Below are 14,666 nucleotides of genomic sequence, written 5' to 3'. Positions count from 1 at the left end.
AAAAAAAAAAAACCCACCCACCAACATGTGGCACATTAACCATTTACCTGGGTCCTGAACAGTCTATGCTGCGACAGGGCTTTGGCCAATATAACCAAGTTAGCTTTCAACTAGACGGCCCAAGTGACAGTGGCAGTCTAGTCACAGCAGCATGACCCAAGTGTGGACTGCACAATCTGCCCAGGAAGCAGGCTGAATGCTTGGGCAGCTAACTACAGCAGCACAGAAGTCATCCAGCCTAGACAGGCATTAGGACATGAGCTAGGCAGTTCAGAGCTCGCTTGGCTCTGGCTGCACCACTGCAGTGCGGACATACCCTCAAAAACACTATCAGAGGAACTGAACACTGTTTAGTACTGTGAACCTTGGTTACTTGCCATGTTTGACACTCAGTCCTAACAGAGCATATGTTCCTTCACTGTACCTATTAATACTAGGTTAAAATTAGAACTGGAAAAGACTTGATATTCTGATATATTGCAATTAAACTCTACATTGCGATTTTGACTACGATCAGCCATTCCCTCAGCCAAAAATAAGTACTAAGTTGCTTCATTTTCATTTGTTAACAAGGTTTTTTTGGCTAAAAAACAACAACAACAACAACTAACACTGACTTGGAAATACTAACCACCTTAAAATGGAAAAAAGGTACCTGCAGGTCCTTTGTGCTGCAGCTTTCTATTTAAAATGCTCTCCAAGTGTGGAACTTGGCTCTCTGCCCACATGTTTTAAGCTCAGTGTCATGGCAGGGCATAGGAAATTATTCTTAGGTGACAAGCATAACAGAACTTGGTGAAGGCATGCTAACAGTAGATTATAGCCAGTGTAGACTATAATCAGGGACCCCTTTCTCCCAGTACCGGAGCGCTAACAACTGTTGGGTCCTGTTCCCCAAATGCACAGCACAATATTGCAAGTTGTTTACCTGGTGTCACCACCTTTGGAGCAAGTTGGCAGTTGGAGAATATCCACATGTGGATATTCTCCAAGCCCCTGCAAACCAGGGCAGAGAAATGAATCCCCTTCTATTACTCAACTTCTCCATTTCCAGAAGCCTTACTCTGACCTGGTCTTCAGACTACAGGGGAGAAGGAAAAAGTAGCTTGGCTGTAGTTACTAGCTGTACCCATAACACTGAGAAGAGTAAAGTGAAAAAACAGAGTATCTGGTTCCACCAAAACTAGTGTAGGATCTTCTAGCACATTTTTAAACTCACTGGCTAAAGACAGTAACGATGAGCTTTTCTTCTTCCACCCATGAGAATACCTGCTCATCTACTGGTGACCCAGTCTTAAGAGTTACCTGTCTTCAGACTTCACAGGGATCTCCCGAAGAAGCATGGACACCTGGGCACAGATTTATGGCCTTCTCCTCAACATGCCTGGATTTCTTGCCCCTGGGATAGGGAGTTTCTTCCCAATTTAAAGCTTCTCATTTAAAGACAATGAGCAAGCTGGAATTAGGATAAAGAAACAGACTCTGTGGAACTAGTACAATGAATTAAGTTTGAGAAAACAAGGTAAAAATAGACCCTTTAAGACTTTGAGAGAAGGGGAAGCTTTAAATCATTCTGCACCCCAGGATGTTGGAGAAATTTGTCACTTGGTTGAAAACAAGACATCAAAAGCCACAACCATTTTGCTACCACGCCGTGGAAGACTCTGGGGCTGTTTGGAGAACAGACCAATATCAGGATGCCTCTGAAGTCTGCCCTGCTTATTTTCTGAACAACAGCGTCCTAGTTCACATTTGGCAACACTGGTACACAGGTCCCCCTAGGCTTCTTTATCTGCTCCAGAGGAGGCTTGCAAGCAGCAAAGGACCTGGAAAATGTCATTACCACATCTTACTGCAGACCAACAGGCCACATAGCAGCAGTGTCACAGAGGTGGCATCACAAGGCAGAAGTTCAGTTTTGGCATTACTGGTCCTTTAAGCCAACCAGTAGACTTTGTACCAGGAAAGATTCAAGACGTTACTGGGCAGACATCAGTCTCAAAGTGACATTATTACTAGATGCAATGCGGATTACTGTGACTTTGTTAACGAGTAGCCCTAGGAGTTATGCTGTCATAACACGCAGGCAAGTTCGCATTATGAAGCAACTTACAGCATTGTTACAGCTGCTTCATGAACAAAGATGAACAGGAGGCTGCATGCCAGATCTATGCTGAAGGCCTTCAGGAAGGAAGTCTGAGTTTTTACCAGAAATAAGCAGCAGCTCACATCCAGAAAACATCTCTTGACTTGAATTTAATGCTACAAGAAAACTTCCCTTCGGAGCTGTTTAACAAGCTACGTAGGACCTTCTATCTATAGATTCCAGGTACTCTGCCCATTTTACAGGCAAGCAAACCAAATTAATGCAACTTATCCAGGGTCAGACAGACAAGTCCATCTTCTGTCTATCAGCTGTCCCCTACTCATTAATGCCCAATTTCATAGCATGTTAAATATAACACAGGACTGCAAACTGAACAGAGGTTATAATGAAGTTCTGCTTCTGCATTCCACCCCTTACCCAAACTATCCATCCTACACACAATTACCAAGCCAGAATAACTCAAATCATGAATTGCACTGGCTTTCCCTTTCCCACTACACATTTAAGTAGCCACAGACCTTTCTAGCTAAGTGCATATTCACATGCAGTCAAGCATAAATGGCTGAAAAGGGGACACAATCCACAAGTTATCCATCTCACGCAAAACTGCAATGTTCTGTTCAGGAGAATGAGAAGTGTAGCACAGCATTAAGAGCTTTTACTGAAGTGAGCTCAGAGTACAGAGCTTAGAAGCTAACACCTAGAACAGACCACTTCCACAAGCAGACAGAAGGACTGGCTGGCCCTTGCCCAATATTGTTACCCAATAGCCTCTGGAAGGGCAAAGAACCTAGTGACCCACTATTGGAATAATGCACGGTGAGACCCTTCCTCAATCCTTTTAGTCCCGTTTCATATCATCAAGTTTTTGGTTTGAACAGATGGTGTACTTTAGCTGTTCAAGTTTGCGAGGGAAAAGACTTGGTGAATTCTGGAATATCAAAAAGCCAAGGTTTCTACAATATCGATAACTCCTGCCAACATCTAGAGTCATTGGAGAGTTTGCACTTTGACCCCTTGCAAGTGCAGCAGCTCTGCGTAGTTCCAGAAATCCCTTACATGATCTGAAAATCCAAGCACTGCGACGCATTAAAGTACACCATGGTTTAATAGCAGTGCAGATGAAGGGCTACATGAGCTAGTAATGAAAGAGGCAGAAGGTCATGGACTCCATTCTGCACCATGAAGCAAGGCTGCCTACTGTGTATTTTCTAGTAGGCTGCCCAATGCAGACAAATGTGTCCTATGATGAGACCCAAAACACTTTCACTGGCTAGATGCAATCTTCTACTGTCAAGGGAAGAAGGTTTGATATCCAGCTTAAGTTTGGCTTTGTGTAACTCTCTCCCATTACTCCTGCAAAGCAAGTCCCACCAGCCCCATTAAGCTATGGTTATCCTTGTTGTGTGACCGTGCAAAGAAACACGAGACAGACACTGGGCAGGCTCTCCCACACTTAGGAACTCTTCACCCGCACCAAACCTGCTCTCAGATGGGTCACTCGTGTCTCTTGTTGAGGTTAACTATAGAAGTGCAGAAAGTACACGACTGTCAGATTCTTCCAGAACACATAAGCTGGATTTTATATACTTCGTAAAGAAAAAGGAGAGCTATTCAGGAGCAAGGGAACAAAACTGAGATTAAATATTCAAAGCAGGGATATTCTATCAGTAGACGTCAATTAAGTGCTCATCACCTGCACAACAATGGCAGACACATCTATGTGAATATTATATGGGTTATACAAACAGCTGAAGTATTTTCGTCTACTAACCTTGAAGGAGGATTCTGCTCAATTTAAAACAAAGTCCCACCACTCCACCCCCATCAGCATGCTTGCCTTTTCTTGTTTTATTAATAGGAAAAAAAGCACTTGTATTGAAACAGGCATTCAAGCAAATCAGCAGACAGTAGATTGAGTCTGGGACTCGGATGAAGCTGGCGAGCTTTGGCTCATCTTTCTCAGTCCACTAATACTGGGCCTGGAGAAGTGGGCAGAATTCACGGGAGTCTCTTGAATTCACAGGGTGCAGCTGCCATCTGCAATGCTGGTGCTGAGCTTAGCAAAGCCTGGGTATCCAGGAGCGGCTCAGAAAGAAGCTGTAGCCAGGAACAGTAGTTTTTCCTCCCCTCTCCACATCTGTGCCTGCTAAGAGTGTACACTCACTCCGGTGGGAATGTTGCCATAGTAATACACAACTGAACTCGAGATCAAATTGCCACAGGAAAGATATAAGAGGTCCCTTAAACCCAAGCTGGGGCAGACCATGGCAGCCCACAATAGGAACAGTCTAGTCTCCATTACCCTGCTCTTATTCTTCTCTCAAATCGCTCTGGCATCTGCACCGGCTGTTAACAAGTCTCGAAAAGAAATAAATGCTTCTATTCCTATCTCTGAAGTGCTACTTGATGGGCCCTCATTTCCCTGGATGACTGAAGTTGCCACAAAGGCAAACAGGTTGGCGGTGCCTCAATGCAAGCAGACTGCTGATGCCAGGACATGATCTATTAGAAGAGTTTTCCACTTTGCAACTCATTCATTTTTTCTACCAGAGTATGAATTTGTTAGCTTTCCACATACACAGCAATGCTGATCTTCCTCCCTTCTGGCTTTCAGCAAGTGGGCGATTCGAGTGGAGAGCTTGATCATGAGTTTTCGGTGCCATATTCCTCTTAGCTTGCATGAGTGTACTTCAGCCAGAAGCTTTGCAGGAGGGTTCCTTGCTCTGCTTGTTCACTGCCTAGTGCAACAGGTCTTGGTCAGTGACTGGGACTCTCAAGTACTACTGCAGTACAAATAAAAGCAGTATGTGCTTTTATAGGGGGACAAGAATCCAGGCGACACTGTGAAGAGATGCTACTTCCCATTTTACATCACATTTTGCAAAATGATCAATATGCAGAGAAGAGCCCAAAGGGCATTATGAGCATTTGGGACATTAAAAGGACTTGGAAGAGTTCAAGGAACCTTCACTTTAATGTTTTGGCTAGAAAGACGGCACACGGCATGACTCACAAAAGCCTGACATCTATAATCCAAGATCTGAAAAGCTTTCGTCAGGAACCGTACATTCTTTAGTATTATGATTGAAGGGTAACATCTTTTGGGCCAGCCAGGTGTGTGCACACATGTGCACATGCACAGCTGGCTTGCGTCAAATATTTAAACAAAGAAAAATCCTCACAGCTAGGTGTGTTCAGACAGGTGGTTGAATGAAGGTTAAGACTTTAGCTCCATTTGAGAAGGACAAAGTTAAAACTCACAACTACTACAGAAAGTTCATTAACCTTCCATTTTAGGCAGGCCATAAGATCCTGTATACAGACCTTTCAGACAGCCACATGCTTCACTTAAACAAATACTTGAACTACTTGATACCAGGAGTTGGCTGAACTGTAGAGAAAACAAATCAAGCTGATTCCAGAATTGTGTTCCAAGTATTCCCAAGTTCTGTGCTGTGAGGACATCCAGCATGCACCGAGGCCTACTCAATTACCAGTTTTGCTTTGAAGTTCACCTTGGAGATCTGTTGCCTTACTGCCAGAAATCCAACCTAAAATCAAGTCAGAATATGAGATCCAGTGAGTTGCAATGCCATCACTATGCAGAAGAGATGTGAATCTACTCTTCCCATCTGAGCCAAGCCATACCAAGACAACTTCTGAAATGCATTTGGTTCTGGGTACCTCATTTACTATGAAGACTGACAAATTGAAGGGGACCAAGAACAGCTACAAAGCCCCTGGTGAAAGGAGGACAGAATGGGCAGAACAGGACAGATGTTAGTCACTCAGCTTAATGCACTACTGCAAGGCACTGCTACTACAATAAGAGCATGGCATAAGAATCTATATACAAAATATGAAGCCAGTTGGTTTAGCGACTGAGGACACACTGAGTAATACAAAGACCTAGCTTACTCTAGAGATTCCTGGGGGAAGGAAGCGGAGTGCACAGATACAGACGTCCAAGCACTGGAAGGATGCAAACATTAAAGGAAAGGAATTCAGTGCGACACAAGAAGTATTGTTAGGAGCCATGGGATGATACTCAGACCTGAAGTACATGCAGGTTTTTGTACTACACTTTGGCTAGGGGTCAGATCTTTGTTTTCAAAAGAACCTAGTTACCCGAGTACAAATCCTGAAGCATACACCAGTTACTCTCAAAAAGAAAGTGCTCCGAGTTGGTATAAGCACCTTTATAACTGCACTTACACTAGAGGGACTGTACTGCTGCAATATACTAGTACAGTTAAAACAGAACAACATGCGTTTAGACAAGTCCAAGTATGAGGAAAAAAGAAGCTTATTTCAGTATTTGTGTAATGGCTATATCCATATTTCCTGACAGTATGAGGTCTGATTGGGTGAAGGGAAAGTCTCTCAAGGACTGTTCTGAACTTTTATAAATAAGCTTAAAACAGAAAATTAAGTGTACTGGCTAGATTCCAAGAAACAATGATATACTACAGTCGAGTCTGATATTACCTTCTCTCTAAAACCTTAAAGAATCTGAGCTGCAGCTTGCCAGCTTCCTCATTGTTCATCATGCAACCCTTAGCACAGTAAGAAAGGGTCAGTCTATTTGAGACTCCCTCTATTTTCATTTCTTTTGTTCATGGTACTTGTGACGTCGTTTGCTAGCTTAAAAAGAGAGTCTTCAGGTCAGATTTCTTAGGCTTAAGTAGTTCTGTTTAAAACACACATTTGATGCGGCAATTTAACAGCCATATTCTTTCTGAAGCTTTGAACTTTTCTGATTTCAAGTCATTTGCAGGTCATCTTTGGCAATGCAGTTTTTAAAAGTCTTATGGTCATTTCTGGGTGCATTACACTCAAAAGAAAGGTTAAGTTACATGAGAAGTAGAGTCAAGTTACCTTTTGCTTTGCTGTAGGCTAGGCTTGTCTACTGGTATTTTATTGGAGGTTACAGAATGCTAAAAGATGCATGACTATGTATAGGAATAAGAATATTCTTGTTCAATACACAGATATTTGACATATTCAAACTGTTCCTACTTAAAAATTGTCATGGTTAGTATCTATTTCTATGCAAAGTTGCATCAGAAGACTGTTAAAGATATAAAACAAAACACAGGAGTCAGAATGTCACATAGCCATAATTTCCCATTTTTGTGGCTCCTAACCACTCCCTGGTTACGTAAAGACTTGCTAGTACCATCAAATAACCTCCAGCTTATCTGCTACAGAGTCCACACTGCTCAAATACAATAGTGCAATTTGTTATAAAACACTAGACTAAAATGACAGACCATCTGCAGGGCCTGTTTACTACACTACCCAGTCTGCCAAGAGAAGGGTACAAGTACAGTATGAAGTGGCTGAACGAAAAGGGCAGAGTTAAGGTTGCAAAGGCAACCTCAGTTTGGACTTTTCTTAGGCCAAAATTTAAAAAAAAAAAAAAAAAAGCCTTCAACTGTACCCAAGGAAATTCCATTACCAGAATAAACTGTACAAAAGTGTAAGTTCAGTGGAGCAAGAGCTTGCGTAAAGCCATGCCTCATTAAGGACATCCTCTGTGATTTGTGTACTGAATGAGGCAAGGTTGGGACATATTAAATAAAAACAAACAAACAAACAAACAAACAAAAAAACCACCACACTCAAGTACCACTGGAAAAATCCAATTAAAAATTAAGAGTCAGCATGTACAAAAAGGTTTGGCAAAGCCTTACAACTCAGCCAAATCAAAACATAACCACTAATCTGAAAGTTGAACATTTGTGAAAAGTTGTTGTTTTTTTTTTTAGTTTAACCTTAAATATTAAGAGTTTCTGCCTGTTCTTCCTTAGGAGCTAGACCTTTTGAGAAGTCACAAAGTCTCCCTGTCATGGCATGAAAAAAAAACAAACCCATTCACATTGGTCTGTTGAGTATCAACTTCTCCAGAGAGCCTCTTCAGGAAGAGACCTGAAAAAATGTAGCCCAAATGGTGACAAGTCAGTAGTTGTGTAAGCAAACATTCGGCAATATCCTCAGGTCTTACAGCAAGCCTCTATACCAGCTGTGACTTTTTCAGATTGAAACTGCATCTAGTAGTGAGAGAACGACATTAGCGCTAGGGGAGAGCGTGGGGGAAATGAGAAAGCCTTGAGCACCGGCAACAGAGCTGTATCGTAACTGAAGTGGGTAACAACCTTAAGCGGGCACTTCAGGGCATAAGAGATCAGAAGACAATTCCAGGCACAATACCACCTTCCACTTGTTCTTCCAATCATCCACATTTAGTTATCATTGATCTATATAAAGGAACTGCCAGAAGTGAAGGTGTGATAACAGGCAGTATTTTGTAGGACACCAACAGGCGCACAGTACACTCCATGAAGACCAACTGAACAATTAGTCTTTAAAACGAGGTAGCTCCCCACCCAAGACAATCAGTGCTCTACCAATCACATAGCCAAACAGACTCGACTGAATGCTTACCAATCTTGGGGGTTGTGTTGATTTAAAAATTAAGCTTTCCAGAAAGTAAACTACAATATCCTCACTCTAAACATAGTGCTCTTTTCTACCCACTCCTTTAAATTGTTAAATGTATTTAGTCCAGCTGAATCTCTGCCCAGAATTAAGATAAATATACCCACATATTGGGAACTAAATTCAGTGTGTACCTTATCTCCTGGAAGAAGCCAAGACCCAAAAGGACAGAACTCCAAAGAACAGCATACAGTTAATGAGTTACTAGAGGCAAGGAAACCAGCGCTTATGACAAGTATTAACCTCCAGTTTACTTAAGGTTGTTTGTCTTAAGTCACTTTTTTCTTCTTACATTTGCCAAACTTTGTTTGTTCACACTACAAAAAATGCTTAGTGAAATAAAATGCCTCAAGACAACTGACAAATAGTGACTCTGCAACAACGCACGGCCTGTTTTACACATACACAGCTCTACCTGCCCTACAAAGCTCGTCTCTCAAGGAACTTTCACCAATGGCTGTTGTCCTACACGAGTGGTTCTCAACCTTTTTCGAACTCAACACAACCCTAAGGCAATGCCAGCTCTTAGCTTTCGCTCATTTTTTGAGATCAGAAAAAGACTAGAGCAATTCATCTGTTGCAAAGAACTTGGATCACGACAGGTCAGGACGTAGCCGATGCTACAGATTCCCCATGTGAAATCCCTGGGTTGATTTTGCAAATTGTATTTGCATACCTAACAGTGCTAAAACTTGCATGGCAGCCCATGACACCCTGGTTGAGAATTACTGCTTGACATCACAAGAATTACGGACTCCCTGTCATGGTATACTAGCCCAGCGTCACAATTCACAATGAAGTTCTTTTTTCCACCACTAAAAGAACCATGAGTTATGCCTACTTTGTGCGGTGACCGAAACCCAAGTCCGTTACAGACTCGATATTCCTTTAGCACCACAGAGCAGTGTTGGATCTAACAGACATCCTTTGTTTTGGGGGGATGCCTAAAGAGAACTGCAGCACTATGCAAGGCATCTCATTTTTCAAACTGGATGAAATATTAGGAATATCATACCATAACTGAGTCCCTGTCCTCCACCATTGCCTCATTAAGGAAGGGACCAGTTCTACCAGCTACCAGGTGAGACGATGACTCCTAACCATAAAACTTTCCAAAGCATGTTAAAAGGACAGCAGAATACCACACAGGAGAAGTTAAATTATATTAGCTTCAATTACTGAGGCTCTGGGTTGCAGGCAGAGCACCCCCGCCCCCCTTTTGTTTTGGACTCTCTCATAGCTGCACCTGACTGTTAAAAACCATTAGGTTTTTGGTGATGGCGGGAGATGAAGGCTAAAACAGGAGCGTCTTCAAGCCTATGCAGAGGCTGTACTAGAGCAGTGGTTCTCAACCTTTTCAGACTCAAGGCACTCCTCAGAAAAATGTATGCTCTTAGTTCTCTCTTGTTTTTGAGAAGAGCTGAGAAAGACCAGGAGGAGGTCAGAATGCTTTTAAGCACTACGACCTTCCTATTTGAAATCCTTGGATTTTTCTCGTGATCCGTGTGCACACTTAATGCTGATAGTGCATGGCATCTCCCAGCACCCTTGGGAAAATAAATAAATAAAAATCACAGAAGTCATAGAAAATGAGGGTGGGAAGGGACGTCAGGAGGTCACATCTAGTCCAGCCAGGATCAAGGTTTCCTGGTTGAGAATCCTTGCAGGCTGTGAGAACCTTCCCTTGACTGCCATGCAAGTTGCCATAACCCAACCTACAAGCTATCCAGGATGATAAACAGCTTAAATCAGCATGTTCCCAGAGGTCACAGAAGAACCTAGTTCTCCAAAGCACATGGTGCCATTCTCCTGCTTTGACAAAAGGCATTATGCACATTTAGGAAGGCTTCTCGCAGGAGATTCTTGATGCTTTATCAAGCAAAAGACAGACAGCTCACCCAAAAATCCCAGCATGCAAAACCTTGTCTCAGAGGAACAGTCTTTAGAGGAACCTCCTTCCAAGAACTGCAAATCATTAGATTCACCAGCCTGGAATGCCATGAACAACTAACTGGTGGTGCCACTTCATGACCGCAGCGGCATATGCCTAGCTAAAGGCCAAGTACAAGCTCATCTGATAACATCCTACAGGGGATGTTGCCACAGATCATTTTGAAAAGTTAACTGCTACTATGTAGCCTCTTTAAATTGAGGATGCACACCCAGACTAGTGAATCCAGCTTATAAAATTTAGTGGCACCCTGAACTCTCACACAGCAGCATGCAGGAATAATCCTTGCCATAACCTCCAGTTGACTAAAAAAACTATGCCAGTGCAGAAAAGCTTGAGAAGCCATGGAAGAATGGGTTATTGTCAGTGCTGTTATATAATTATTGTTATTAATAATAACAATAATAATACTGAACAATAAACAATGATCATGACAATAGTGATGATGATCATGATAATAATAATAAACAACAACAACAAAAAATAATAATGGTAGCAATAATAATAGTAGACTCTACACAAACCTTTTTTAAAAAAGGGCCTATATTAAGGGCAGACCTTACTACAGTCATTTGCTTGTGAAGCCGAATTACTGAATGACTGGATTATCACTGGTTAAGCATCTGGAAACAGAAGTCTGTTGAAGTGTCAAGCCATCTTTTGACATCAGTCGCCAGCTTTCCAAAATGAAACATTTCCCACCCGCCCCCACTTCAGTGGATTCAGGTAGTTCATCTCAGTGAGCAGTTCTTTCAAAGAAGAGAAACCTATGCAGAAAGCTTGTTTCCTTCGGAGGAAAAAACAACAACAAAAACACAGGTGTGAAAAGGCTAGAGAGTCCTAAAGGCCTAGGGACACAAGTCGCCAGAATCATGCAGTTCAAATAGCTAACTGCAACTAGCTTTTGCTTTACACAAGTGCATTTTAAATGCCAAATAAGTCCTCCTCCCCCTTACGTACCAAGAAAGTAAGGCAATTTTACTGAACTAGAATTTTTAAAACTGTTTGGAATGCAATGAAAAGCACGTTCCACCTAAATGCAGCTTGAAACAAGCTAAGAAAATATAAAAGATCAATGTGCTAAGTAAAGTGTATTTGCTACTTTTAAGTTAAAGTGTAAAAATTAAGACTAAATATGTTAACCTGTACAACTGCTTATCTATAATGAGTTCTAGTCACCAAAAGCTTCAACTAGAAAGGCAAAAAAACAAAAAACAAAACAAAAAACCAAACCATATTACCCATCTGAGTTTAGACGATCAAACTTGGATCATGACTACAACCCATATTTAACCACGTCCCATTTCAGATGATCCGTCCCAAGGGCTGTTGCTGGCACACCACACGCATACTCTGCGCTCTGCACTGGTAACCCCCAGAAAGTCTGAGCTATCAGACTTCCTTCTTAAGGCACTCAGTGGCCTGGGCCGAGCATAGCTGAAAAATCTTGCCTAAAGCCCCAGGATAGAGAGACTGTTTGGCAACTTCATTCATCCAGCAGAAGGGAAACTTTCTTTCTTAGTGGTAGGACTAGTTTCCGCCTCCTCGGGGGCTGACCCATGACCATAATCAAACCACACAGGAAACAAAGACCATCATGTCTCGCTACCCCCCCACTTCAACAGCAAGGTGCGCTTCAACCTAGTTTTTGCTACTAGAGACACGCAGACAAAACAGGAACTACAATTCACATATTCCTTTCCTTTCAGAAAGAGATGATACAGAACAAATTACATGACAGAGTTAGTCACGTTGCCTAATGCAAGGCTGAGAGTCACTCCACTGCTATGGTGATAAGGGCGGTTTAGGACTCAGGTAGAAGTACAGTCTTCTACTTTCTATATTGCATGACACAAGAGATCAACTGTAACAAGTCCTTGCAGAACAAGTTAGAGGAGAGGCACCAGGCCACCAAAAGCATCTTTGCCGTAACGTGCAAGTAAACCGCCTGGGCTTCCCCCAAAAACCATCTCTGGCCTCCTAAAAGAAAGTGAAGCTTGTTAAGTGCTTTTCTGAAGAGGACTTTATTAGCTTGCCAGTATTATTTTCACAGTCCAGCTACAGCTGTGGGACTTAGCAAGTTCCTGACCTAGACAAAAATACTCTCGACTCCTATTTTACTGTTCCTAATCAATTCAGAAATACAGGCAGGAAGGGTTATACCCTACATGAGGCAAAGCAGGCCCCAGTTACCAACCCCAAACCAGGGCTGCTTTCCAAATAAGAAATCATGGAAGCAAGTCTAAAAATACACAGTTCACACCTATGTGACTAAGCCAACCACATACATTACAAAAGAGAAAAGGCTTGCACCCAAGTCACCCCTTCTTTCCAAACAAAGAGGCTGGACTCAGTGCAACTCAGATCCATTTATTTGCCAAGCTACGGGTTGTTATTTAGCTTTCCCTGAATAGAGGGCTTAAACTTTGACCCAAAGCAGTGGGGAGACCCGGTGGGTGCCAAGAACTGGGTGCAAAGAGTACCCCAATTCTTCTCCAGTTTGCTGAGAAGGAAGCCAGCTAGGTGGCACAAAACGGAGCAGCCAGGAACCACTACTACACTGGGGATACGACGTGCAGCAAGCGAGGCACCATCAGAGGCTGCCTGGACACTGTAGACTTTGAAGGGCCGCACTGCATGCTCCAAGGGGCACTTTCTGCTGGAGGCTACCCATCTGCTAGAAACCCATCTTCTTCCTGCATGACCTAGACCACTTGTTTACTTGATCAGCAAGAGGAGAAATGATAGCCATGCAGTTTCTGGACAGCCAGGAACACCAGGAGGGGAACTGAAAGCATTTCTCAGCCTCCCCCACTGAAGCCCTGGTGAACCTCTTCCAGACTTGGGAGGGAGGACAAACGAAAGATGCACCATGAGGTGAACAAAGCACCTAACACTTGTGCCTTTACCACCAAGCAGCTAGCCTCGGGGGCAGCTATGGGACCAGAGAACAGCTGGACTGCAGGTCCAGGAAGCCCCTAACAGCCATAGGCCGTAGCCTCAGAGATAGCGTAGGAAAGGGGACGGGAGGATGCCAGGTGGTCTTTATCAGAGTAGCAGTCCTTTTACAGGGAGCCAGCGCAGGCATGCGGCCTGGGGAGGCCGAGGAGCAATCCCCGCACAAAGCCACAGGAAAGTGGGGTGGCAACTTCCTAGGCAGAGGTCAGACTTCACAATGAAGACGCCTCTCTCCATAGAGAAGGTGGCTCTCCACATCCCAGGGCAGGGGCTGAGATCAGAGGCTTTTTGCTAGCCTCTTTATTTAGCCAAGTTGAACAGGAGAGGATGCACAAAAAGAAAAAAAGAAATTAGTCAAGGCAAAGAAGTCTTGGCCCCTTGAACCAGGATGCTGAGATCCATGGATGCCTGGGGGAGAAGAGAGCCAGCCCTGCTCCAACACACCTGCAGGGAGCTGAAGCCGGCCTTGGGGGGATCCTCAGGGCACCACAGCATGAGGACACCCCACCACCATCTCTGGGGATCCAGACCCGCCTGGGGTCACACACTCCTGGGTTGCAAGGGACTGGCCTAGCCCCATGCAAACCACCCCCTGCATGGGCCAAATTGTTATAAAACAGAGAGGACACAATGGTAAGTGGGGGGGCACCCAGCACCCCCAAATAACACCCATAACTCTGCACAGCCAACACCTCCCAGGACAGGGTGCAGCACCCTTAAGTCACCCCCTCCACAGGGGAGAGCCATGCAGAGGGCCAAGGGGGGCAAGAGGAGGACCCCTGAACCAGGGGGTCCCCAAAAGCAGGGGAAAACAGCCAGGCCTAAGGGAGACCCCCAAACCTGGGGGAAGGAGATGAGGCCAGGGGGGTCCCAAAAGCGGGGGAAGGAGACCAGGCCTGAGGGAGACCCCTGACCCAGGGGGTCTCCAAAAGCAGGGGCAGGAGCCGGCCTTGGGGGTGCCCAGGAGCTGGGGGGGTTACCTTGAAGTATCCGCCCTCGTAGAGGGTGTTGGGGGGCCCGAAGATCGCCACCTCCCAGTTGTACAGGTCGGACTCGTCCACCAGCGTGATGCGGAAGCCCTCGACCGGCTCCTCCTGCAGCGACTTCAGCTCCAGCATCAGCGCCTTCTGCGAGCTGCTCATCTGC

At 44.1% G+C, this 14,666-nt stretch overlaps 1 protein-coding gene across 1 annotated transcript in view; it reads right to left on the bottom strand.

Moving 5' to 3' along the window:
- The window catches only part of UBE2R2 (ubiquitin conjugating enzyme E2 R2), a 70,513-nt gene extending 55,851 nt beyond the window's left edge, over nucleotides 1-14,662 (bottom strand). The window contains exon 1 of the mRNA XM_019531855.1: nucleotides 14,501-14,662. Within this exon, the coding sequence (XP_019387400.1) occupies nucleotides 14,501-14,662 (162 nt within the window). The remainder of the gene's footprint in view (nucleotides 1-14,500) is intronic.
- Nucleotides 14,663-14,666: the final 4 nt, after the last annotated feature.

Source organism: Crocodylus porosus, unplaced genomic scaffold (genome assembly GCF_001723895.1).
Source record: "Crocodylus porosus isolate Cpor-Errol unplaced genomic scaffold, CroPor_comp1, whole genome shotgun sequence".
Classification (NCBI taxonomy): Eukaryota; Metazoa; Chordata; order Crocodylia; family Crocodylidae; genus Crocodylus; species Crocodylus porosus.
This window is presented reverse-complemented; position numbering and strand designations above follow the sequence as displayed.